We start from the raw sequence: 26,434 nt of genomic DNA, 5'->3' as shown, positions 1-26,434 counted from the left end.
CCTCCCTTTTCTAAAAATCACCTTTCCCCACTGTCTTTTAGATGCCTCTGACTTCTCAGTTTCTGGAGAGGGAGGGAGGGGGAGAGAGAGAGAGCGTGTGAGTGCCAGAGAGAGCACCCCCTTCTCTTCTTTTTGGGTATTTGCAATGGTGGGAAAAACTAGGAGCAATCTACAGGTTTTTGTTTTAAGAGACAACCCCTCAAAGGGTAAGACAATCTCATTAAACAGGAAAGTGTTTAATTTTATTAACGAGAACATAGTTTCAAACATGTTTGTATTCAAGATGTCTTGATTTGCTGGCATGGAGTTCAATGGTAGAGCACTTGCCCTGGAGTGCATGAGGCCCTAAGCTCAATTCCCAGCACAAAAACCAAAAGCCAGCTTCAGTGTTGTTGGCCGACCTAGGAATAAGCTATTTCCAGATTTTGACTCATGACACTGGTATGCCAACAGGAAATGCTCGAGTGCAGCGTAAGAGGAAAGGAAGAGTTATTTAATATCAAAACGCTGGAAATTTTGTAGTGGATATAAACAACCTAGACTGATGAGGAGGGCAGACAACATTAAGATGCCTGTCTCTAATAGAACAGACTACAGACAGAAGACACAGTACAAGAACAAAAGTAGGTTTCTCGCCACTGCTTTGACAACACAGCTGCTGAGCTCACCACTGTCAGTTCAGTCTGAGCAGACATCCCTGTGCTCATGTCCTCAGCATGTATTAAGGTTGTCTTTTACTCACTAGTTTGTTCTCACAATATTTAATTAAGTTCCAAGTAGATACAATTCAGGTTTTAATAGCCCTATAGGTGAGATATTTGAGACAATGGACACCTACAATTTCATCTTCGGACCTAAACATCTGCCTGTGAGCCTGTGGTAAAGCCTCAGATACATAAAGGCGTACTTTGAATGGTTTTAAAAGTTCGCTTTTGTCTTCATTCGGACATTTTGTGGTGGTACAATTATAATTCAGAAGGATATTAAGACAATGGTTTGTAAACTATATAATGTATGATACAGATACTTGTTGGGAAGCTGGTGATCATTTTTAGCCATCATAATTTTCTTTCTCATCTCATCAAACCAAAGTTTAACATCCTAAATTCACATGTCAGACTTAGTAATAACTTCTTAATAATTATAAAAAGAAATGCTTTCCCTCCAAATAACATACAGATTATATGCTTAGTTAATACCCATCAAAAGTCAATTAGAAATTAGTTTTGGCCTAGTCTTTTATCAGATAAATGTGTAATAATGACGTAGTATTTGTTGACTATAACATTTAATAAGATATTCTCTGAGTATGTCTCTTGGCCTAAATATTTGTTAATTAGGCTCCTTTGTGCTCCAATACTCACTCTACTCTTTACAATGGGTTTACTTGTCTTAATTGCCATTTACTTTTTCAATTTCTATTTTCTTTTACATACTACATTCAGACTTAACCTTGCAGTACATTACTAAAATTATAACAGAAAAATACTGAAGAGACACAAAAAGCAAATATTGCTATGTCTAGTTTTAAGTATGTGTATATATACTATATATATATATATATACACACGGAGTGAGAAATATACACATATACATATTTAAATTTATATACACATATAAGTCATAAGCATTTACAGACACCCCCCCCTTTTTCAAACTTCATATACAAGCCATAATTAGGTTCAGGGCTCTCATTTCTCAAACCAAGGTCCCTGTTCTATTACTTTAGTGTAACTGGAAGAATCTACCTATATTCATATTTTATAACATTAAATAGAGAATTTAGGGTTCTGTTTTTTTTTTTTTTACTCAAAATGGTAACATAAATCAGACTGATGAAAAGTTGTCTTTTTCCTGTTTTTTTTTGAAGACAGGTTTCTTTGTGTAATTCTCGCTGTCCTGAAACTCACTCTGGAGACCAGGCTGGCCCAGAACTCACAGAGATTTGCCTGCTTCTGCCTCCCAAGTGTGGGGAGTAAAGGTGTGCACCACTACACCTGGCTTGAAAAGATGTTTTAAAGTAACCAGTATACTTTCCACAGCATAACTAATGACTTAAAAGGAAAGATGTTTGGAACGTTTGGGTTCTTTCGTTTTATAAACAGGACACTAAACATAGGACTGATAATTCTAAGTGACAGGAAGGGAAGAAGCTAGTTGTGTTATCAGCAAGTGAGTTAGTTCTGAGCAAATTATTTCATGTTTTCTAGGTTTCTCAGAGCTGTACAGTATTAAAAAACTTAGAACATTATTGTGTCAAAGTTGGACAAATATTCAATGAAAAGCATACATCAATCACTTAAATATTACAAAAGTAAAAAATTATGTGAGATGTGTTGAGAGTAGCCTTCCTCCTACCAAAAGAGAAAATGGGGAAAAGGATCACAGGATATTCAAATCAGATTAAAAGAGTAAGTTCTGAAACCTCTTTCTAAATAAACATAATAAAATTGGGTTGACCAAAAAAAATAAAGAAAGAAAGAAAAAAAAAACGCGCCAGGCACAATGGTGCATACTTTTAATCCCAGCACCCAGGAGGCGGAGGCAGGCAGATTTCTGTGAGTTCAAGGACGGCCTGGTTTACAATAGTGAGTTCCAGGGTTTCAGGACACACAGTGCTATGGAGAAAGACACTGTCTCAAAAACCAAAAAAAAAAAAAAAAAAAAAAAAAGGGTTGGATCGCTTTTAATTCTGACAGCACTGTAATTAACAAAGTCAATTTTATTGGATAGAAAACCCCTTAATTTATAAAAAGGAAAACAGAACATAATAAAATAATTTTTATAGATTGAGATATCCCACTTTATTTATGCATTTATGTATTCATTCATTCATTCATTCACCCGTACTAGGGACTGAATGTAGTCTTGAGTATGCTAGATAACAGCCTGGCTTCCCATTCTACTTTGTTTGGCATACGCTTGTTTTGTTTTTTGAAACAAGGTTGCATTGTATAGCCCAGGATAGCTTCCAACTTATATTTTTTCCAGTCTCAGGATCCCATTTTCTGGGATATCACATATGTTTCACTGTTAAATACAAAGCTGAATCAGGTTGATTGCTATCTAAAGGTTAAAAAAAAAAAAAAAAAACCTCTTCACAATATGAGTCCAGATACTTGGGGCTGAAGAGGAAAGCTGGCTACTCTTGCAGAGAACCCAAGTTCCACACAGGGCAGCTCTAACTCCATCCGCGGGGGACCTGATGCTTTCTTCTGGCCTCCACTGGCTCTTGCACACATCTTTCCCAAGTCACCCTCCCCCAATTAAAAATATTAATCTAAAACAACAAAGGTCCAATTATTCTTACATGGTTTAATGAACAGAAAACCGAAGACATGTGGTACTCATGTGATTCCACCTTAGCAGAAAAGATACTACACATGTCCCTCTCACTGTGGGGCCGAATTATGTTATTAACTCGAGCAAATGGAAATTAGCTAGATTTCTTTAGGATATGGACTGTGGATGTTCAGGCACAACATTTCCCAACTGTTACAACATTTGTGTACTAAGAGATCTGAACAAATGAAAATTAAATTTGGAGAGTAAAGAAGGTATTTTAAAATTTATGTTTTTGATTAATGATAACTCATAATGAATTATTTCAAAGCTTAAAATATGGTTATTGTTAGTGCAATAGATCAATGCTTATATGGGAGCAAGATTTTACAAAAGAACTATATACATTTCTTTCTTTTTGAAGGTAGAATCTCATGTGACCCAAACTGGCCTCAAACTCTCTATAGGTGTACAACCATCTCCTATAGAGAGGGACTGAACCCAGTACTTCATGTATCCTAAGCAAACACTACACCAACTAAGCACATCCTAGCCCTCTTACTGACAAGACTAAGAGAACTGCTATTGAAAAGATGGATAACACTGCTCATTGACTGTATCTTTCCTTCCACTAAGACCTAACTTATTTTAGAATTAACCCCTATCTGGATCTGTAACAATTAAAGAAATTAGACTGGAAGGTCTGACAGATAACATTTAGCTTGACTTGCCAGGCAGTGGTGGCACATGCCTTTAATCTTAGCACTCAGGAGGCAGAGGTTATGTGGATCTCTTGAGTTCGAGGCCAGCCTGGTCTACAGAGTGAGTTCTAGGACAGCCCAGGCTACACAGCGAAACCCTGTCTCGAAAAACAAAATAAAAGAACCATTTACCTTGATTTTGTAGCTGGGATCAAATTACATTAACCAAACAACTTCAAAATAATTGGACAATATCATCCATATAATTTAATCATCACATTAAGCTAATTTTACCTAGATGACAGAAATAGTTCAATCCGGATTAAGTTTCAATATGGATCAATTATTTAGGGACTTATTTTTGTTTTTAAGTAATCAGACAAAAGAAAACTATGACCCAGTTTAAATTTTCTTTTTATAGCTTTATTTTGTGTATGAGTGCTTGCCTTCATGCATGCATGTACACATGCATGTGCCTGGTGATTGTGGAGGTCAGAAGAGGGTATAAGATTCCTTGGAACTGCAGTTACAGAAGGTTGGTTATTATGACCTTTCATTTCAGTTCTGGGAACTGAACCTGTGTTCTTGGGAAGAACCATAAATGCCCTTAAATACTGAGACAACTCTCTAGTCCCAGTTTTTAAAATTAAATTAAAATATGTGCAACTATATTAGTTATTTTCATTTCCGATGCAAGAAACTAAATTACATTTACTGGACTGTTTTCCTGTTCTAATCTTAAATGTATAATGTGGGACATAAATGGTCATTTTTTTAAGTAGTTTTCTTTGGCTTTTTTTTTTTTTTAACCCTGGATAGATGGCACAAAAAATAAGCTTGTTACAAGAATTCAGATGCTGGCAACAGCTTCTCTCAACCTGATACAAGGACACTGACCCACTGTCCTCATTCTCTTGTATTGCCAGGACAAACTAGGAGGCTTCAGAAAACAAGCTAGGAGGCTTCAGGGAAGTACCGTAAAAGCAGCCTGTGAAGACACAGCCCAGCATCACTGACCTCTTAACTTCTAGGGAGACCACACATCATCATCAGAGTACCCGCAACATTCCTGATGACGGACGGAGAAACTGTAGTCCCCTAAGTCCTGACCTAAACCACGCAATGGAAAAGCTGCCACTGCTTTATTTAGGCTTATTCTTGGCTTTATGATGCCTAAAGTATATGTTCGGATGCTGTTTCTTATGAAAGTATACTTTATTTTATTCTGAAATACCACAAGATATTTCTTCCATTTACTGAGTGAAATCCACCAAACATTAAAGATACAGACAACAAACAAAGCGAAGGTTATAAACACTGAAATTAGCACACAGCAGATGCTGATGAAAATCAGAAGCTAAATTTCCTTCTGAAAGCTTGAGGCATTTCCAAAACATCTAGAGAAAATATCTGGGTAAGTGGGTGTGCACATAGAGAGGGCAAGTAAACAGAAAATCAAAACGTTGAGATGTTTTTACCTCACAGGTAAACCTAGCTGAAAAGTGGCTTCCAGAGTCTCCTGCTTTCACATCCTCTTTGTTCTACAAGCATAACTTCTCAAAAAGTAGTATTTTATTAAGAGTATGGATCATAGACTAATTTGTTTCTTTAAAAGTGCTTGAGTTTTAGATATTCTGTGAACTAAAGATGAAGTAAGAGTATTTTAAACTAGTTTTAATCTTTTAACACATATTTATGTGTGTGTACCTAAACTTGTGTGAGTCTGGAGGTCAGAGGACAATCCTTGGGAGTAGCTTGTTCCCTCAGCACCTGGACCCCAGGAATCTCACGAGCTGAGGTCGTCAGGCTTGGCGGCAAGTATTCTTCCAGCGGAGCCATTTTGCTGGCCCCAATTTTAATCTTTTATTTTCAAACCTGACATATCATGTAGGCATGACAGCACATACCTTAATTTCAGCCTCTTGGAAGGCACAGGCAGGAGGATGGCTTTCAGTCAAAGGATCTGAGGCAAGTCTGGATAATACAGCTAGATTGTCTTGAAATAAACAAAACCAGACCTAAAAGATGAGGTCTGTTTGCCCTGCACCCACAGTGCACTGTCCTCACACGGCTCTCTCCACTATTTCCAAGTCTCGCTGCTTTATGTTCTGCCTAGGCGGATGCCTCATACTGTGCTCAGACATGCGCAGTGAATATCTTTAAAGAAATGCTGCACGATGCGGTGTCGTTTCTCTGTGTTCTAATACCTTTCCTCAAGAACGGTTCTAAGAGCTGAGTATGGAGGTTCCCATCTATAATCCAGAGGATCATGTGTTCACGACAGCCTGGGTTACACAAAGACTCTGTCTGACAAAAACAAAACAAAACATGCAGGACAAATTTCTAGGTCAATTTTCTTATAAAAGAGGAGGAAGTTAAAATGAAGCACTTGCATATAGTTTCTGAAAAGTCTTAATCACATTAAACTGGAATTAAAGTTATTTGTCTTTTATACAGACCTAAGTAACATCAGCACTTTGAATAGCAAGTACATAAAATAACATCCTCCACTAGATGACATACCTAAACACAAACAAAATAACCCTCTGACCAGATTCCAGATTTCTTTTTTCTTTTGAAAAATGTGGTTTGGAACAAGAAAAAGGCTGGAAGAAACCATAAATACTACCTGGGATCAAATACATAAATCAATATGGAGAAAGACAAAAGGTATATCATTTTCAAGTGAATGATAGTTTAAAATTATATGATACCTTATATAGACAAAGTGCTTCCCAGCGACTGCTTAGCAGGCATTCATCTATGTAAATAAATGTGGCATATAATGTAAGCAATTTCAACAACCAAATACCCCAAAATCTCTCCAGTTACCAACTCTTGGACTCATAGGTAGAGTTAGGGAACACTGTAAAGAGATCTATCATAATATTACACACAAAAGGCATGTACTGATCTTAATTAATGGTATTAAGATGTTAGCTATCAAGATTGAGAAAAGGGAAGGCTTACAGAATATATAAAACATATAAGGTATAAGTCAAAGAACTGCCCCAAAGAGAAGGCTACCTATATGAAAAATAAATCTTTTACATGTGGAAAGCAATTAAAAGTGTGTGGCTAGAATCTGATTCTTAACTACTAAAATATTTCAAAAGAAGAAAAAAAAGCCTGCCAATTTTTTTTTATCCTCTGTAATGTCTACCCAAACCTCTTCACCAATTCCACTTCTGCCAGCAAACATGACAGCAGGAAGTAGTTATGTTCTGAAAATAAACTCCAAATCTTAGAGTAAGTTTAATTTCTAGTAAAACAACATGAAAACTTCTTTCTTCCCTCCCAGCGACCCTGCCAGGTGCCGTACGATCTGACTACGGCCTCTGCACAAGTGCTCTCGACACCACTCTGGATAGTACAGTAAGTATTGAAGTTATCTGAAGTGCATTTGAAAAACAACTGAAAACACAGATTAATACACCATAAAAAGATTAATTCCCTTTAAACAAAGACATTCTTATAAAGTATGGTAACACAGTAGGCACGATAAAGAATATAAATTGTGTATCAATTATTGGCAGAAAATCTGATTCTTTACAAAGCCCACACAAATGGGGAAGAAGACATTTTCATACAAAGAAAAGTATTACACTATTATACAACGTTTTTAATTGTACATTTACAAATTTTTGGCACATTAAAAGAAACTGAAAAGACCATAAAGGACAAAGAAACTAAAAGATGCAAGAGAGATCCTCACGTGAGAAACACTAAATATCAACACAGGAGAGAACAAACGAAGCCGGCTGGATTTCCTGAAATGTTATATGTAACAGAAGTATGCCTTTTAAAAATCCCTAATGGCGAGACCTCTCTACCTTGCTGTGGCTGGCTGGACATGGCCTGGATAGGATCTTCTTGTGTTGGTTGCTTGCCTTTGCCTTGCTAGAAATGACTGCCCTGAACCTGTGCTAGCTAGTCTATCTTCAGCCGCCTTTTTATGTAGAGTCATTCCCTGTAACATTAAAACAGAAACATAAGCAGTCAGTGAAAACATGGGATATCCTTAAAAAATAAATGTCATCATGCAGAATTTACTATATCAAATAGCAAAGTACAATTAATTAGGAATATTTATTCTACTCATTCATGACTTAAAATTTTATGAAATCATTTCATTTCAATAATTAAGTACAAATCTTCCTTTGGAAAAATTAAGGTTTAATTTTATGAATTTACAACAATCAAAACGAGATAGTGGAGGACGATTTTTAGAAGATGCCACCTATTTTGTCTTTTCAAATCAAACTGATTTTCCAAGAAAAGTGCAAATGATTGGCAGCAGCAGATTCACACAGATTGTGGAAATCACAGAACTAATCAGGAAGAGAAACATAGATGCACTTGGTTTTTATGATGGAAAGTCATACTAGGTACTATACATACCACAGTGCTGTTTTTCTTCACTTCAGGGATGACTTGTATTCTCAAAGAAACTAAGAAAAGTTTCTGACAACCCATAACAGAAGATACAACCAAGAAGGGGGATCTCCCCTTGAAAGCAGAAAAACCACTTACTACCTTTGAAGAGGGGCAAAAGTCACCAAGCTACCCCTAGACAGGAGAAGGAAGCAGGGGTACTTCAGCATGTGGAGAAACAGTGAGCGACAGCAACAGCAAACCACCTTGCTAAAGTCAGACGACTAACCAAGAGCCTGGGCATGGGCCAGTCTTAAGTGTTCTTTTAATAAGACGGCTTCTGGTTAATCACACCAGTAACAGAGAACAGGTAAACTGATGTGTAGAAGTGGAAGATGACAAAGAGAAACACAGCACAGAAAACAGGAGACTGGAAAGTCAAGCTTCCTATTACTTATAAGCTTCTAGGAAAACACTGGCCATAGCTTTGCATTCTGAATATAACTTCATCCATTCATATGCACCTAAGAACACAACCCATTTTATTCAATGGGAAATCTTAGAACACATTTCTTTTCTGTGTGTTTTAGACAAGGTTTCTCTGTGTAACAGTCCTGGCTGTCCTGGAACTCTCTTTGTAGACCATACTTGAACTCACAGAGATCTGCCTGCCTCTGCCTCTGTCGTATTTTAAGGCAGAGTCTTATGATGTAGCCCCGCTAGCCTAGGACTAGGTCAAACCAGCAGAACTTGAACCGGGATTGCTGTCTTAATTCACTATGCCTTAGGATATGTCCCTAGGGGGTGGGGTGGTAGCATATGTACAGTTATTACATGTGTGCATACACGATGTATACAGATAGGATGCCTGTATCACAGTTTATGTGGAGGTCAGAGGACAACTTCATGGAGTTGGTGCTCTTCCATTTTACACAGGTTCTAGTTATTGAATTCAGGGTGCCAGGTTTGAGTAGCAAGCATAATTACCTGCTAAGTCATTCTGCCAACCCCCAGAATATACTTTTTAGCTCGGCTTTAACTTAAAAAATATATTTGAAGGTTTGAATAACACTTGCAAATATCTACTGAAATGTTTTACTACATTTATTTATAATTCTAATTTTCCAGGCAGTTGACTGTGCTCTGTATTCTAGAGCGCTACCACTGTGCTACACTTTTTACTCCCTTCTAAGATGTCAGAGGCCAATACAAAGCTATTTGTTGAGAAACTTATACCTTGTCCAGTAGTCACCGTTTTGACTCCTATTTAAGTTGTCTGAGATGCAAAACATTCTGAGTATAAGCATGATGCTCTATTGATTATTTTTTGTGAGTAACCTGCATGTATCTATTTGAAATTACCCCTTCATTCTGAAAAGTTAAAAATTAGCACTATCCTTTAGTTCCATGTCACAAAATAAATAAATCCAGTTCCATAAGAAGCAATATGTGAAATTGCTAACAGGGACTAAGGTACAGGTCTGTGAGACTGGGAACACAGCTTCCAGGAAGATAGAACAGTAGGGTTAGGGTTAATGTCCACAGAAAATTTCTTAATAAAATTTATTTTATTTTTAAATTTAATTTTCAAGAAAATTTTATTTGTTAATAACATTCTCGAGCTGAGCAGTGGTAGCGCATGCCTCTAATCCCAGCACTCAGGAGACAGAGGCAGGTGGATCTCTGTGAGTTTGAGGCTAGCCTGGTCTACAAGAGCTAGTTTCAGGACAGGCTCAAAGTTACAGAGAAATCCTGTCTTGAAAAACCAAAACCAACCAAACAAAACAAAAACAAGAACAACAACAAAAAAACCCAAAATAATATTTTCTTTCAAAATTATTTCCCTTTTAAAAGAAAAATTACAGTAAGATCTTAAACACACTGGTGTACTGTAGACACATGTCATGAAGCAAATTTTTAGTAAAGCTCAAATCACATTTTAAGGTTGGAGAGCTAACCTTTAAGAGCGGGTACCAACAGTAGTAATACTAAAACAAAAACAATATTTATGCCAACAGGAGAGCAATAGGACAAAAGGGAAAAACTGAAAGGACAGCCCAACTTCCTGTTTCAAAACACTAGCATTTGGCTGGTGAGACGGCTCTGTGAGTAAGGCAAGCCTAGCGACTTTGTCCAGCCCTTGGAACCCTCAGCTGCCATAGGTGTCCACAGCACCAGCTCCCCTCATGCACACACATGCACAATGAATAATGTAGAAAACCCTAACACTTCAAAGCGGCAGAAATGGTTTCATTAAAAAGAGCACAAAGAAAAGGAAGACAAAGGTCCTAGAAGGGGCCCCATCCTGTAAAATTCACAACTGGGCATGAGCCAATGAGCAGTTATCTCCTTCCCTTACACATATTTAGTTTCTTTGCACATGTACTAGAACACTCACTCCATTTCAAAACCTTCAGTGGTCAAAGTCTGAAACTGAATATTTCCATATCCCATGAGACAGTTACGCTACCTGTAAAGAAAATCTCATCTTGCAAATGTACTGAAACAACCAACAAAGCCAGAGTTACTGCATCTGTTCAGGCATGACCATGTCTACTTTCCCCACAACAAATGGCTCCAAAGAGTAAGACTAAACTGGTCTTTTCTATCCTCTGGGTATGATTGTTTCACAACGCCTTAGCCTGGGTGTGGTACTTCTCAGTTTAAAGGTCAACATAAAGGCTTTGTTAGTACATGTTAGGAGAGAAATTACTATCAGATTCTTTTGGTAGAATTACTTCTACAGTAAAGGCAATATAATGACATACAACTTTGTGTTACATTCTGAATATTCTGGAATACTCTTCTCTTACCATATTGTACCAGGCACTAACAATGTATTTCTCCTCCATGTCTCTTTGACTCTTCGTCTTCTCGTATTCTTTCTGAAGCACAACCACATGTAAAGATACAAATGAATTCAACATAAGGAAGATACTTACAATTAACCGCCTAACCCAAGGTTACAATATATAATATAGCAAGGGTCTCTGAAAAAGCTAAAAACCTCAGTATTTTATTGCACGGTGTACTAACTGACCTCTAATGAGTGGAACAGTCGATCCCGTTCCTGCAGTTGGTTTTTAAGAGCTTGTATTTCTGGTGCTGCTCCTTGATTCTGTTTAGGGTCTAATGTACGAATAACCTGCAAATATAAAAGAAAAACTTAAGTACACATATAAGTTCACATATATAACCTAAACAACAAATCCCCCAAAACTCAAACTTCAACTCCTCAAATTTACAGAATGTAGCATTTAAGAAAGCAGTCTTAAAAATGAAAATCAGGCAAAGGATACAACCCAGTGATACAGGTGATACAGTACATACTTAACACGCATGGGTCCCTAGGTCCCGTCCCCAGAACTGTGGGTAGGGGTCAGGGAATCTAATGGCTAGAGCTATAGCTCTAATCTAATCTAGAGCTATAGCTATCACTATCTTAGCATGCATGAAGTTCTGTGTTTGATTCTTATCCCTACCCCAATCAAACAAACCAGAAAAGGAAAATAACACTCAAAGGCTATTAAGGACACTTATAAAAGGTAAGTGTATGAAATAAAATTGCCTAACTTTTCAATGATACAGATGGAAGAATCAATTCTGAATTACTGAGCACTGCTAGAGAGATGCTATCCACAGCTCTTTTCTATTTTATTTTGGCTAGTCCTGGACATGTAAACAGAAAGACACGCAAGGGTGAATCCTAAGCAGGCCCGTCTCTTCTGTCAGTAATATGGTGGAGGCATGAACACTGAATGTAATTCTATCTGATTTATTACAGGATTTTTGGAGAAGAGGTAGTTTTGTTCTCCACCAATAGTTTTACTACCAAAATGTTCAAACACATAGACCTCTAAATAGTTCAAACCCATTTATTATTTTTAACCTGGATTCAACAGTTGCTACTCTGTCATACCTGATCTCCCCTAACACTCTTAGGTGCTAGAAATAATTCACAGTCCCAGTGAATACAACCCTTAAGTACTTCAGTGTGCCTATCCCTAGGCTTTTTTTTTTTTTAACTTAATGATCACAATGCTACCTTCACCTATAAGAAAATAATAATTCTGTAAAATGGCCGGAATTTAGTCTATGTCTACATCTCCCACCTTTACAAGCAGGAGGGATTGGGGTCTTAGCTTTGTGCATGCTAGGAAAGCACTCTATCTATGAGGCATGTATCCCTAGATCTTATTATACCTTTTATTCTGAGACACGTGTCTCAGTAAATTGTTCAGGATGGTTTTGAACTTTCAACCCACCTGCTTTGGTCTTAAGAAGTAGCTGACATTACTTGGCCAAAGCATCTCTTAAAAGTGATTCTCTGTCCTCAATTCAGGACTCAAAGACTTATGCATTCCACCTGGCAAGCCGGATTCCTTTTAATGCAGTACAGCTTCCTACTTACTTCTTTATTCTACTCCCCCGCTTTTTTTTTTAGTATAATACTGACCTAAGAACTCAGAGACCAATTGGCCCAAAGCTAGTGCCCATATGGACCACGTGAAAGAGGAATAGAAGAGTTTCCCCAGGGGATATCCAAGCATGGGTGTGTATAAATGATTGATCAGTGTGTGCAAAGACTAGCAACTATGGCTTCCTCTTTCCAGATACTTACAGCCTGAGACTGCACAACTATAGAGATCTCCTTCCAAGACTAGCTAACCCTTCTCCTGGGCTTAATAAAAACAATGAGGTTCTGGGTTGCAGCAGATAGAAATTCCCACCTGATCTCAACTTTGCTGTGTGTGTGTCTGTGATTCTCTTGTCAATCCTAGACAGGGTTCCAGGACCTCAGCACAGGATGACATGTGGCAGTCAGGGGCCACTGTTGGGGGCCTTTGATCATGCTCCACCTTAGTTTTTGAGAGAGTGCCTCTTACTGAATCTGGAGTTTACCATGTTGGCTAGACTGACTGGCTGCTAAGTCTGAGATGGTCCTGTGGTCTCACTTCTCAGAGCCGAGGTTATCCATGTGTGCACCCATGCCCAGCTTTATGTGACTCCTGGGATCTGAAATGACATCTCCATTCCATGCTTGTACACCGAGCACCTGATCCACTGAGCCATCTGCTTAGCTCTCATAATACTGACTTTTAACCCCAATTTTGGATTATCTGACAGTTTCCTAAAGGTGTTACTTATTTACTTTTAAAAAGAATTATTTTCTGTATATAGGTGTTTTGTTTACATGTAGGTAGACATATCAGAAAAGGAAATCAGATCCAATGGGACTGCAGATATAGACAGCTGCTGCTGAGCCATCCCTCCAGTCCCACCTAAAGGTGCTAGTTAACTTGTTCAAACAGCTTCATGGTGTGAAGAAAGATCTAAAAGACACTTTGATTCAGGTTAATCACTGATGACAGTGATATTCCATCAGGAAGCACCAAATCTTGGCTGTAGCACTGTACATTGTTAATACTTTTTATTCAAGTATTTTTTTTTTTGTAAAAATGATTTATTTTAGCCAGGTGTGGTAATGTATGCCTTTTATCCCAGCACTTGGGAAGCTGATGCAGGTGGATCTCTGTGAGGCTGAGGCTAACCTGGTCTCCACAGTGAGTTCCAGGACAGCCAGAGCTGTAACACAGAGAAACCCTGTCTTTAAAAACAAAAACAAATTTCTTTATTTTGAGGGGTTTGATTCTCAGCAGGCATACATGGCTATCATGTGACTATATGTACCATGTGACTATGGAGATGAAGAGAAGGTATCTGGAATCTGGAGTTACAGACAACTGTGAGTCCACCATGGGGGTGCTGGAAACTAAACCTGGGCTCCCTGCAATACCAAGTTCTCTGAACCACTCAGCCATCTCTCTAGCCCTTTAAATTTTTAGTAAAACTAAAGATTTATTCATTTATATGAGTTTGAGGGTCTCTCCAACATGTATGCATGTGTATCACCTGCATGCCTGGTGTCCACTGGAGCTATCGGAGCCCCTGGAACTGGAGTAACTGACAGCTGTAATCTGCTTTGTGGGTGTTGGGAACTGAACCTGGGGCTGCACAAGTAGCAAATGCTCTCAATTGCTGAGTCATCTCTCTAACCTTAACTCTTAAAGTCAACCTATAACTTAATAGGGTCTTTTTTATTATGGCATTTTCACACATTTATGTCATTCATTAGCCTTCGCTCTTGGCTGAGGGAGATGCTAAATGCCAGGCCTGATGAGTGCCACTCCTGGAACCCAAACGACAAAAAGAACCGACTCTTGTACCTTGTCCATATTGGTTCCTGTCTGCTCATAGAGACATCTCATTCAGCTTTGTTCTTCTTCTTTTATGTGTTGTTAACTCTACGTACTGGCTACAGTTGTGGCTGTCAGCTATTTCTTACATAGGTGCATTGTCCTCTTGCTATTCAATTTGTGGAGCGATCTATTTTGATCACTACTTACTTGGAATCTTTTTCTGCTTAGATTTCTTTGATTATTCTTTGTGTAAGAACATGATTTTAACTGGACACTACACTTCCAGGCTAGAGAAAACCCTCTCTGGAATGTACAGTGGGAGAGTTACAAGTTCATACTCACACTTTTGGCTTTCTCCAAGTACTTTTTATAGCGCTCTTCCATTTGCTTCATTTCTTCTTCTTTCTTCCGTAAAGCTTCTTGCAATTCTTCAATTCTTAAGGCTGAAAAAAGATGTCCGTAAAAAATTAGATTTTAGTAACATTATATTTAATTATTTATTAACAAAATGGCACCTACAGAATGGGAAAAGATCTTCACCAACCCCACATCAGACAGAGGTCTGATCTCCAAAATATATAAAGAACTCAAGAAATTGGTCATCAAAAGAACAAATAATCCAATAAAAAAGTAGAGACCTAAAGAGAGAACTCTCAACACAGGAATCTAAAATGGATGAAAGACACTTAAGGAAATGCTCAACATCCTTAGCTGTCAGAGAAATGCAAATCAAAACAACTCTGAGATTTCATCTTACACCTGTAAGAATGGCCAAGATCAAAACAGTGACGACAACTTATGCTGGAGAGGTTGTGGGGAAAAGGGAACACTCCTCCATTGCTGGTGAGTGCAAGCTGGTACAGCCCCTTTGGATGTCAGTGTCACGATTTCTCAGAAAAGTAGGAAACAACCTTCCTCAAGATCCAGCAATACCACTTTTGGGTATATATCCAAAGGATGCTCAATAGTGCCACAAGGACATGTGCTCAACTGTGTTCATAGCAGCTTTGTTTGTCATAGCCCAAACCTGGAAATAACCTAAATGCCCCTCAACCGAAGGATGGATAAGGAAAATGTGGTACATTTACACAATGGAGAACTACACAGCAGAAAAAAAATGACATCTTGAATTTTGCAGGAAAATGAATAGAGCTAGAAAACATCATACTGAGTGAGGTAACCCAGACCCAGAAAAACACATCATCTTCTCCAGGCATAGGGGAAATTCTTAATTGCTAGAATAACTAAAAGGCGTATTTAAAAAAGAAACAAGTTACATAAATTCATTCTATAGAATGCTGCATGGCTAATGATGCTATTAGGAAAAACTCACAGCTGTTATTAAATCTTGGCTCGAGATCTTCAATTATGGCTCTCTTTTTCTGTAATTCATTGTTGGCTTCATGCAGCTTCTCTCTGCAACAAGATATATGATCATATCGTCACTTCTGTTTTTCTTTCCTGTGCTGGGGATCCAATTTAGTGCCTCGTACATGCTATGCAAATTCTCCACCTCTAAGTACATGCTCAACCCTTGTTTCTATATTCTTTTTTCATCGGAACTAAAAATTCATTACTTTCGAATACACTTGCATTGCACACAAGCACTATGAAACGAAGGTAAACAGACTAAAGTTTAATGCAAAACAAAGGAAGTCAGGAGTTTATCAATACAGCATTGAAACTAACAAAAGATGAAGATTAGAGAGATGTACTCAATCAACTGGGAAGAAGAAAGATGAATTCTATTAAATGTTGACTCGGGTTATCTATATGGAGGCAAATATTCACAACCTATGTTTAGAAACTTAGGATATGTATATTACTATATAAAAGTTATATTCCAATATAAAAAAGAATAAATAGAAATTTTTTTCTCTTGTGAAAGTGTTATAATAATGTGATGTATAATTCTTCCATTAAATTATTCAGTGTGGCATTATGTAATATGTATAAGACAGATGGCTAAAACAATAACCAATAATATCAGCATTTTGTTATGTCTACTTTTGATTTTTTTTCAAAGCATAAATACTGCAATAAATTTCTCCTTGCCTTTTTGGATACAGGGTCTTACTGTGCAACTCTGACTGAACTGAAATTCACTCTGTAGACTAAACCGGCCTTGAACCCAGAGACTTACCTACCTTTGCCTCCCAAGTGCTGGGAATAAAGGCTACTACTCCTGGATCCTTTCCTTTTTCAGTAAATAATTTTTGAAGGTCTAACTATCATACATATATAGATCATATATGTTATATATATCTAAAATATCTATTTATATATGAATAAACCAAAAATCATCCCCAAACCTTAGAAATCACACATCTTCCTAGGGGTGATCAATGTACAAATTTTTAAGTGTTCTGATTTATATGATGGTTGCTGCTTCTGTCTTATTCCTAAGCAATACATTATTTATGTCTAGCATTTTACTTATTACATTAATCATTAAATATAGGTCTTCTAAATGTTCCCTATTATACATGGACATTATTATCTCTGGAAATTTCAGGTATACACAGTAAAGCAAATATATTATAGAGTATGTACTTTCTTCGATATGAAGAGGTTACTGAGAAATACTACCAGAAGTCAATGAGAATTATTATTGCTTAAAAACTTTAGTAATAATTTAGTAATAATTGTCATTACTGATTTAATTTTTAAACCCAATTTGTTATGTTTTTAAATCTGTGTGTGGCTGAGATGAGGTCCTGTGTGAGCTGAAGTGTTATCCAAAAGGAAAGGTCTTATCTCTAGTACTGGGATGGAGACACTATTTAGAAACTGGATGTTTGTAGACACAGCAGGAGGTTGTACTACTGGACCAGGGTACATGCTGAGCCCACTACTACTGTCTTCAAAGGGAGACCCACATTCCTCCTATGGTGGCTTTGTTTCCCATGGGTCCAGTTGCTCATCTCAACTGGAATCAAACCATTACATTAAAACCCTAAAAGAAGCTAACTTTTGAGACATACAATGTACCAAGTTGTGTGATAAACTTTCATGTGGTCTTGTTGGGTCCTGCCTGACATGTGAATGATCCCTCATTCTGTGTATCTAGACTGTGTAGTTATCTACACTTGTCACTTAGTAACCAGTTGGTTACCAGAATAACTGCCTTAAGATAGTGTTATAATTTCTCTATTTTATTATTAAACTATTATCAGAGGAATTTATCTATAGAAAAAACCCCAGAAAATGTGGAGTTCAGAACTATGAGTGATTTCAGGCATTCATTGAGCATCTTGGAAGAAATCCCTTGAGCATGAGGGAAGCACTGTACAGAAAGAGTGTCAACTGGAGACAGGCTACCAAAGGAACACCAAAGATTGTCAATGACTACCACAACTAGGAGATGTATGGAATATGTTGCTGCTCATTCTCTAAGAGACTAGTCTGTGGACAACTGACCCTCAAACTCTTTGACTCTGTAACTGTGAGAAAATAATTGCTCTCTTCTCTTAGCCCCTTTATTTTGTGCTTTTTTTTTTTTTTTTTACAACAGACACAAGAACAGGGGCCATCTTCACTAAAGACCCTATCTGATGAAGATTTTTAGCATGTAAACAACTGAACACATAACAATGGTTAAAGAGTAGAATTATGATCTGAAGTATTCTATCTGTTTTTGTTAGAGATTAATGGAAAATACAATAGTTTTTATTCCGAGTAGCCTTACAAAGGCTGGAGAGTAGCATTGTTCTAGATCACTACAAGTTTGTCTATTATTAGATTTTCTAGACATTTCAGTGGCCAGGAGTCTATCCCATCCAACATATTAAAAAAACTGGATAACACATATCAAACTTTCAGAAACATGAGTATCTTCCTGCAGTTACTAATTCATAGCCACCCCACACTTAATGCCTGCAAGCAGTTTTGCTGAAAAATGATAAATTAAGGTTGTTACTGGGCATGAAAAAAATTATTAAATATCCCTAACACAGCTAACTTCAGCTAAAGATGAAGATTTCTTCAGGAGAAATCAAAGTTAGTATTTGAAGTTTTTATTTCATCTTTTAAGTTAAAAAGCTGTGCTTAAGATGACTGTGATTCATCTACTTTAAAATGTTAACTTGATATAGCTATAATACATATACCGAAGGCTCAGGGAACATGGAGAAATGGGGGTGGAAAGATTGTACGAGTCAGCACCAGGCCAAGCTCCGGGAATCCAGGTGAAGAGAGGAAGGAGGAAATATATGACAAGGGAGGTCAGATCATGATGGAGACATCTACAGGGACAGCTGAACCATGCTCGTGGGAACTAGCGAACGCTAGACCGACAGCTGTGGAGCCCCCATATGGGAGACAGTTGTGAAGCTTGGCCTATTTGAGGGGACCCCCTGGCAGTGGGACCAGGATCTCTCCCTGGTGCATGAGCTAGTTTGTTGGAACGATGTCATGCTCAGCATTAATGCAGGGGGGAGGGGCTTGGTCCGGCTCTAATTTAGTGCATTAGACTTTGTTGACTCCCCATGGGGGATGTGGGGCAGGAGGAGGGGTGGGAAGGAAAACTGGTTGAAATATAAAATTAAAAAAAAAAAAAAACAACTGTAAGAGCCAGAGGCCCAGGACATCTGATAATCAACCAACCAGCAAATAAACAAAAAACTAAAAACCAACAAAAAAGACAGGAAGTAGAGTGGGGTAGGAGAAGGGTTAGGGGAAGGTGTGGGGGCGTGGAGATGATCAAAAAACATTGTATAAAATTCTCAAAGAACTAGTAAAATTATATTTTTAAAAAAGTTTACTTATAGAAGAACCAATGCCTGGCAAGCTGCAGTCTATCGGGGCAGTTAGAGGGGTGCCTGTTCCCGTATGTGAAGTTCTACTGCAGCACAGTTCTAACTAGTTTTAATATTGTCTACAGCTGCTTTGGAGCTGAGTGGCTGTAACAGAGGCCAGGACTCATACAGCCTCAAATAATTACTATCTGGCCTGTCACAGATAAAGGCTCCTTTCTAAGAAGGAGTCTCACACTGTTGCCCAAGTTGGCCTGAAACCAGGAGTAATTCTCCTGCCTTGGTTTCTGCATTGCAGGTATGAGTCACCATGCCCAGCTCACAGTCACTGAATTGATGTGCAGGATTTGGGTGGAAATGGTCCTGTAGACACTACTAACAAGTGGTACTTCCCTGTATCTTCAAGGATCTTATGCCACTGTCTACACAGTTTGTACCCACAACACAAAAAGCTTTTGTTCTGTAATGTGAAGAACCTCAACAAATTTTCTACTTACAGATGTTCTTCAAGCTTCTTTTTTAGAAGAACTGACTGAAAGTGGAAAATAAAAAATTAGCTCATTATTTAACATTTTAACTAACAAATTACTTTGTAAAAATCAAAGTATATACAGTAAATAACTTGGAGTAAGCTATCAGTAATCTCTTTGGTAAAAGAGCTCAAAACCCAATGTACCTCAATTTACAGTCCTCTTCAAGAAGAGAACAGCCCAGAAGTGAGAGCAGCCACAGTAAGAAACACACAGATATAAATTCCCAATTTATATAGAGACCCAGACATTCCTGGACTCAGTATCCAAATAGTCCCCTAATGTAACACACTTTTTACGCCGCTTTCTTGGCATTACGGCAGTCTCAGGTTCACTGCCACAATTAACTGCGGACAAGTAATGTAGTTCATGGCACGGGAAATATAAAGGTAAGATGTTAGGATACTGAGGTTGAAGTTTTGACTGGGTAACTTTTTTTTTTTTTAAAGTTTTAACTTCCTGAAAAGCAAGAAGTTAAAACTTAGATACATGATACCTCTAATAAGATATCTTATTAAAAGGTTTATAAAAGGAGATATCTTATTTAAAGATAATAATCTTCTAATCTTTGTTTTAAAATAATTGTTCTCTTTGTGCTGAGAGGATGAAATGGAAATACTCAAAGTTCTTAATTTTGTTTTGATTAGATCTTAACAAATTACTTTGAATTCTCTACATATTATATAGTAAAACAACTAAATACAAGTTAATAAGCCAGATAACTCACAATAGTAATATTAACCCTGTTGTACAACTGAGGAAGCTGAGGGCCAGCAATTTAGTACCTTAAGTAACACACTGAAAACTAAAGTCCAGTACAGCAGAGACCCAAACCCTCTGAATACCTCCCTTTCCTTGTGTTCTATGTTGCAGTGCCTCTCCAAACTGAAGACTATAACTATCAACATGTGTGGTTGGAGGAGACTAGATTATAAAAGGAAGCTTGTATTAAGGTCAGTTATTATCCACGAACTAATTATAAGGGGTAGAGCAGAAGTGAGCAAAGGGAGAGGACTTCTCCACTAAGGTTTGGATGTACTTTCAGAATTTTAATTGTAAGGAGCATATACTTAGAAAGCAAGTATTAGAATGTTCATTTTTCACGAATCCTACTTTGAAATTTCAGTATCATTACCTATAATATCAGATAAAAGTATACAATCTAAAAACTGCTAAGTATATGGAAATGAATAGGAAGCCATACTTACAATAGCCTTGAGCAGAAACCATGCCAAGAGACAGAGAGCACATATTAGTATGAAGCAAACACAGCAGCCAAGAGAAGGAACGATTTAGTAATTCATGAACAGAAGTAAAAGATATGCATTTTTTTCAGAATTGTACATTTTTCTTTCTTCTCTGGTCTCCTCAGCCTGTCTTGTTCTCTGAAGTTTTATATACTGTGGCTAGCTCAAATTATCCATATGACTGGATATAACAATGCATTTCTGCTTCCATGCTAAAAACAAATGACATAAAATAATAATAAAAATGTGCAAACCAGCATGCTCTGACCTAAGGTTATAAGAAAAGACTGTTTTGATAAGAGAAAAAGCAGCAATTATGTGTTCTTCTTCAGAGGGGATGAATCCAGTCTAGAGGCTGCTCTATGCATCACACTCCTGAGATACAACACTACGGATCATTGGGGAGAAAAATAAAGAGAAAAACATAAAAAATCTGATGGGGTCAAAAGAACTACATGCCCTGAATTAAACCATTTATTTCTCTAAGGAATCTGGAGTCTTCAAAACAGAACAATTTCCACCTGAGTCTTGTCGGCAGAGAAGAACATGGAAGGGAATTTTTCTTAGCTTAGAGGGAGACATCTCATTACTACTTAGGTAGTTAAAAGGTGACCACTTTATGCAAATATCTGACAGGGAAGGCATCTTACCACTGAAATATAATCCCCTACAGCAATTGCCCATAATATATTTAAGTAGATTTACCACAGCGATAAATAACTAGGTTGCCCCAAGCCACTTAAAAAACAACTCCTTAATGTTTTAATTTAAGCAAAAGAACCACACACATGGTCCTTACTACACGATGACATTCAGTCAGGCCACTCACCGTGCTTACACGCGGTGTGCCACCCTCTCTTCCCCTTTCTACCAAAACAAATCCACAAAAGTAACCTTAAAGTTTCCAAACCCAAATGAACTTTTATTTATTTTGTTTAAACGAATCCAGAAACCATAGAAAGAAAGAAATACTACATCCTATGGCTGGCTACCTCTAAAACACTGTTAAGTAGGCTTTATTATTTCAGTGCACTAATTCCAGTTCTTGGAGATTTATCATTTAAACATGTTTTGTTTGATGGGTTGTTTTTAAATCATGGAACTGGGTCAGGGGTATGGCTCAGTGGTAGAACACCTGTTTGAATCTCAGACCCACACTTTGTTTGTTTGTTTGTTTTTTGAGACAGGGTTTCTCTGTCAAATAGTTCTGGAACTCACTTTGGATAAAGAACAAAAGAAATACTTGGCATTTTTATCTAGTCCCATTTTCATAAAGGTGTATGGTTGTTAAAAATGACAGCAGTTGTGAACTGATCTAGGCAACTAAAACAATTACCAACTTATTAAGAAATAAACTAAATTGCCAAGTGGTGGTAGCACACACCTTTAATCCCAGAACTCAGGAGGCAGAGGCAGGTGGATCTCTGTGAGTTCGAGGCCAGCCTGATCTACAGGCTCCAAAGCTCAGAGAAACCTTGTGTGGAAAAGCCAAAGCAAACAAACAAAAAACAACAATAACAACACAACAACAACAAAAAACCCAAACCTCCCAAAAATACAGGGCACACTGGCAACCTAAATAAGATACATGTGTAGAGAAACTTAGAAAACTAAGTTTGAGGCCTCAAGGGCTTTTATATTTAATATTCCCAAACTTTAAAAGTAATTCATTTAACTCTTTCCTTTCCTTTTCCTATGTTAATAAGGCTGGAGATTTCTCCAGCTGGCTGCATCAATGAAGCAACCCAGAAAGTATGAAATCCAATGTCTGAGATCATAGGGAACTGCACTGACAACAGAGAAACAAGACTGATTGAGTAATATTTAATTTCCCTATATTTTACACTGTTCTTTTTTGTGCTTTACTTTTTATTGTGTATGTTTTATTCAATATAAAGAATCTGCCAATTACAACTTGTTTACTGTTGTCAGAGATGTCTACTAGGCATCCTAGCACTGTGAAGGGTGGTTAGTGGACAGAGATGATGTAAGCACAGGTACCATATTCCAGTGAGAACAGGAGAGCTAAGACAGAGATATGCAGAAAATGCTAAAACAATATATATATGCATAAAGAGTGGATTCAGAAACTCAGAGGTGATTAAATATCAGTTTATATTAAAAATTTCTTCTTGGGCATATCTTTACAATTCTTTTTTTTGGCCTGAGGGAGTAACCTTTCATTTCACTATGAATTGAGCACATTTAAGATGTAGAGCTTCGATGTTTATCTTGCCTGATAAACACAAGTAAACTTAGCAGAGTCAATTAAAACAGGACTTTTAAATAAGGAATGCCAGCGAAAAGGAACACAGTACTTCTTCCCCATAACCAGTATAATGCCAAATTATTAGATATCAAACAAAACACTGAAGGTGAGCCTGAGAGATGGTGCAATGGTAAAGACCACTGTCAGCAGGTGTAATGACCTGTTCCTGGGACTCCACACAAGCACATGCCTCCACAACTCATACCCATAAATTTGTTTGAGAAAGTATCAAAATCATAAGTTTTCTTAGCTGTGAAACTTTTGAAGCGTGGTCGGCACATATCAAAACTTACATCTTCTGCTTTTGAGCCTTGATCCTGCAAAGATTTCTGCAGTTCTTCTACTTGTGACTGTACTTCTAGAAGTCTCTGATTCACCAGCCTGCAAAGCAAACACTTATCAATCCTCTACATATACTTTTTCCCGTTGGGCTGTCATAATGATTTCACTGAAAGCATCACTGGCAAACTCAGAACTCAGGATGCAGTAGCATTGCATAACTGCAATAGGACACTCACAGTTTCATAAGTAAAGATTACTTTCCATATTATTTTTTATATTTAAAATTTCACTTTTTGGCTGGAGATATAGCTCAGTTGGTAGAGCGCTTGCCTAGATGCATAAGGCCCTGGGCTCCATCCCCAGTACTATATAGCCAGGCATAGTGGCAAATGTCTGTGGTTCCCAACACTTGGGGGTAGAGGCAGGAAAGTCAGAAGTTAGATAGACACACAGTGAACTTGAGGCCAGCCTGGTATACATTGTGAGCCTGTGTCAGAAAACAAAACAAAGCAAAGTAACACCACCTCACTTTCGCTTTCTCTTTCCTGCTTTTTTTTTTTTAAATCTATGATGCCACTGTAGACTTTTGTCAGTTAAGAAACATTTCCCAAGATGGGTGTGGTGGCATGTACCTTTAATCCCAGCACTTGGGAGACAGAGGCAGGAGGATATCTGGGTTTGAGGTCAGCCTGGTTTACGGATCAAGTTCCTGGACAGTCAGAGCTACATAGAAAAATACTGTCTTGAAAAACCAAACAAACAAAAAGCAACAACAACATACTAATTTTATAGTAACTGACTCTGAAACACTGTGTAACACTGAGATATGGAAAACTTAGAGCAAAAATGCAATTTTTTGTTAATCTAACATAGTTTAAATTTTCAAAATAAGTGAATTGCACTTGGGAGAAAAAAATTTCCTTTTATGGTCATAACAAAAAATAAATGAGGGAAAAAATACTTTATTAACTGAACTCCATACCAGCAGATCCTTTCAAACACTAGTTTGTTGTAAAGAGTTCATGAACTGAGCTGGGCAGTGGGCGCACACTTTTAATCCCAGCACTAGAGAGGCAGAGGCAGCTCTGTAACCTCTGTGAGCTCGAGGTCAGCCTCGTCTAAAAACTGAGTTCCAGGACAGCCAGGACTGTGACACAGAGAAACCCTATGTTGGAAAACAAAACAAAACAAAAAAGAGTTCATGAACTACAATTGCTGTAAAAAAGTGCAAATGTATCAGATATATTTTTTAAAAAAATTATCTGATTTTTATTCAATGTGCATTGGTGTTTGACCTGCATGTATGTCTGTGTGACTGTTATGGATCCTCTGGAACTGGACCTACAAACAGCTTTGAGCCACCATGGCTGAAGAGAACTGAACTCAGGTTCTCCAGAAGAGCAGTCAGTGCTCTTAACCACTGAGCCCTCTCTCCAGGCCTGCATCAGATATTTCTTAATCCTCTGTATATATGTTACCAGGGATGGTAACACAGGCTTTAATACTAGTACAGGCAGGTAGCTCTCTGAGTTCCAGGCCAGCCAGGACTACATAGTGAGACCTGATGTGGGATATCTCTCTGTATACTATGAATATCTTTTATTACCACTGGTTAATAAAAAAGTTGATTTGGCCAATAGCCAGGCAGAATAGTCAGGTGGGAAATTCAAAAAAAGATACAGGAAGCAAAAGGATGGAGTCAGGGAGATGCTAGCAGCCACCTGGAAGAGTAAGATGCCAGAACAGTATCTGTAAGCTGCAGGGCATGTGGCAATACACTGATTATTAGAAATGGGTTAATATGTAGAGCTAGTCAGTAAGAAGCCTGAGCCAACGGCCAAACAATTATAATTAACATTAAGCCTCTCAACATTGTTTGACAAGTGGCTGCGGGGGAACAGGCAAGACAAAGAAAAGTCACCAGCTACAGAGACCCTATGTCAAACAGATTAAATAAACTTAAAAAGAAATATGGATGAACAAAGACAACACCAATGGACATGCCAAAGTGAATGGGGAAAAGCCCATGGGGGCCTCAACTTTACACAAAATACTGCAGGCAACTAAGTAAAGCTGGGAGTGGGAGGTGGCCCTTCAGGGAAGAGCATATGACTGGCTGCTGTACAGTGACAAATGTTCAGCCCTGAAAACCAACACACAAGTAACATTACACATGCTGAGCAGCTTATATTTAGGGATATATATGTACAAACATACATATACACACATGCAGTAACAAGTAGTGAAAAAAGAGGCCATGAGAAGAGGAGCTTGGGGAGGAGAGGATTTAGAGAGATGAAAAAGAAGAAATGTTTAATTATAATTAAAACAAAAGCAAGAAAAATACTAGCATATAATCATTTTTTCAAATGAATCATAAGCCTTTCTTTAGAAATCCCAAAATGAAGGCTCCAAGAGAGAAGCTGTGACTGACTCTACCTGTTCTCTGTCTCCAGTTCATTCTTGCGTAGGTTTGCATCATCTAAAAGGCTCTGCAATAAGGCAATTTTCTCATTGTCTGAGCCCTCTTGATTGATTTTTAACATCTTATTCTCATGCTGTAGACGAATAAGTTTCTCCCTGAATGAGAAAAACAAAAGCTGATTATCTAGTTCATTAAGATGCTGTATGAATCATGATCTGGATATATAAAGCTGGAGTATCAATACACAGGATACAAATGAAAAACTAATACCACCTTTAATGAACTAAACTCCTTCTAGAATGTACAGCCTGAAGAAACAGTTTCTGTGTTTCACGACAAAGGACAAAGAAAATTCCAAATCCTATTTCCC

The 26,434-nt window shown here is 37.7% G+C and overlaps 1 protein-coding gene across 2 annotated transcripts in view; it reads right to left on the bottom strand.

Annotated features, from left to right (window-relative positions):
• Positions 1-4,430: 4,430 nt before the first annotated feature.
• Positions 4,431-26,434, bottom strand: part of Hook3 (hook microtubule tethering protein 3) — a 79,823-nt gene continuing 57,819 nt past the window's right edge. The window contains exons 15-23 of one of the 2 annotated variants that reach the window (XM_041673539.1): positions 26,079-26,219; positions 23,651-23,738; positions 21,050-21,055; positions 19,809-19,843; positions 15,891-15,973; positions 14,900-15,000; positions 11,398-11,502; positions 11,171-11,242; positions 4,431-7,953 (exon numbers count right to left, since the gene is read on the bottom strand). In XM_041673539.1, the coding sequence (XP_041529473.1) occupies positions 7,813-7,953; positions 11,171-11,242; positions 11,398-11,502; positions 14,900-15,000; positions 15,891-15,973; positions 19,809-19,843; positions 21,050-21,055; positions 23,651-23,738; positions 26,079-26,219 (772 nt within the window). In that variant the 3' untranslated portion in view covers positions 4,431-7,812. The remainder of the gene's footprint in view (positions 7,954-11,170; positions 11,243-11,397; positions 11,503-14,899; positions 15,001-15,890; positions 15,974-19,808; positions 19,844-21,049; positions 21,056-23,650; positions 23,739-26,078; positions 26,220-26,434) is intronic. The other variant, XM_041673540.1, reaches the window with a different exon arrangement.

This window comes from Microtus oregoni, unplaced genomic scaffold (assembly GCF_018167655.1).
Source record: "Microtus oregoni isolate MIOR12 unplaced genomic scaffold, Mior012 000024F_ref0000369, whole genome shotgun sequence".
NCBI classification, from domain to species: domain Eukaryota; kingdom Metazoa; phylum Chordata; class Mammalia; order Rodentia; family Cricetidae; genus Microtus; species Microtus oregoni.
Note: the sequence above shows the minus strand (reverse complement) of the source record. Positions and strands in the feature narration are given on the sequence as shown.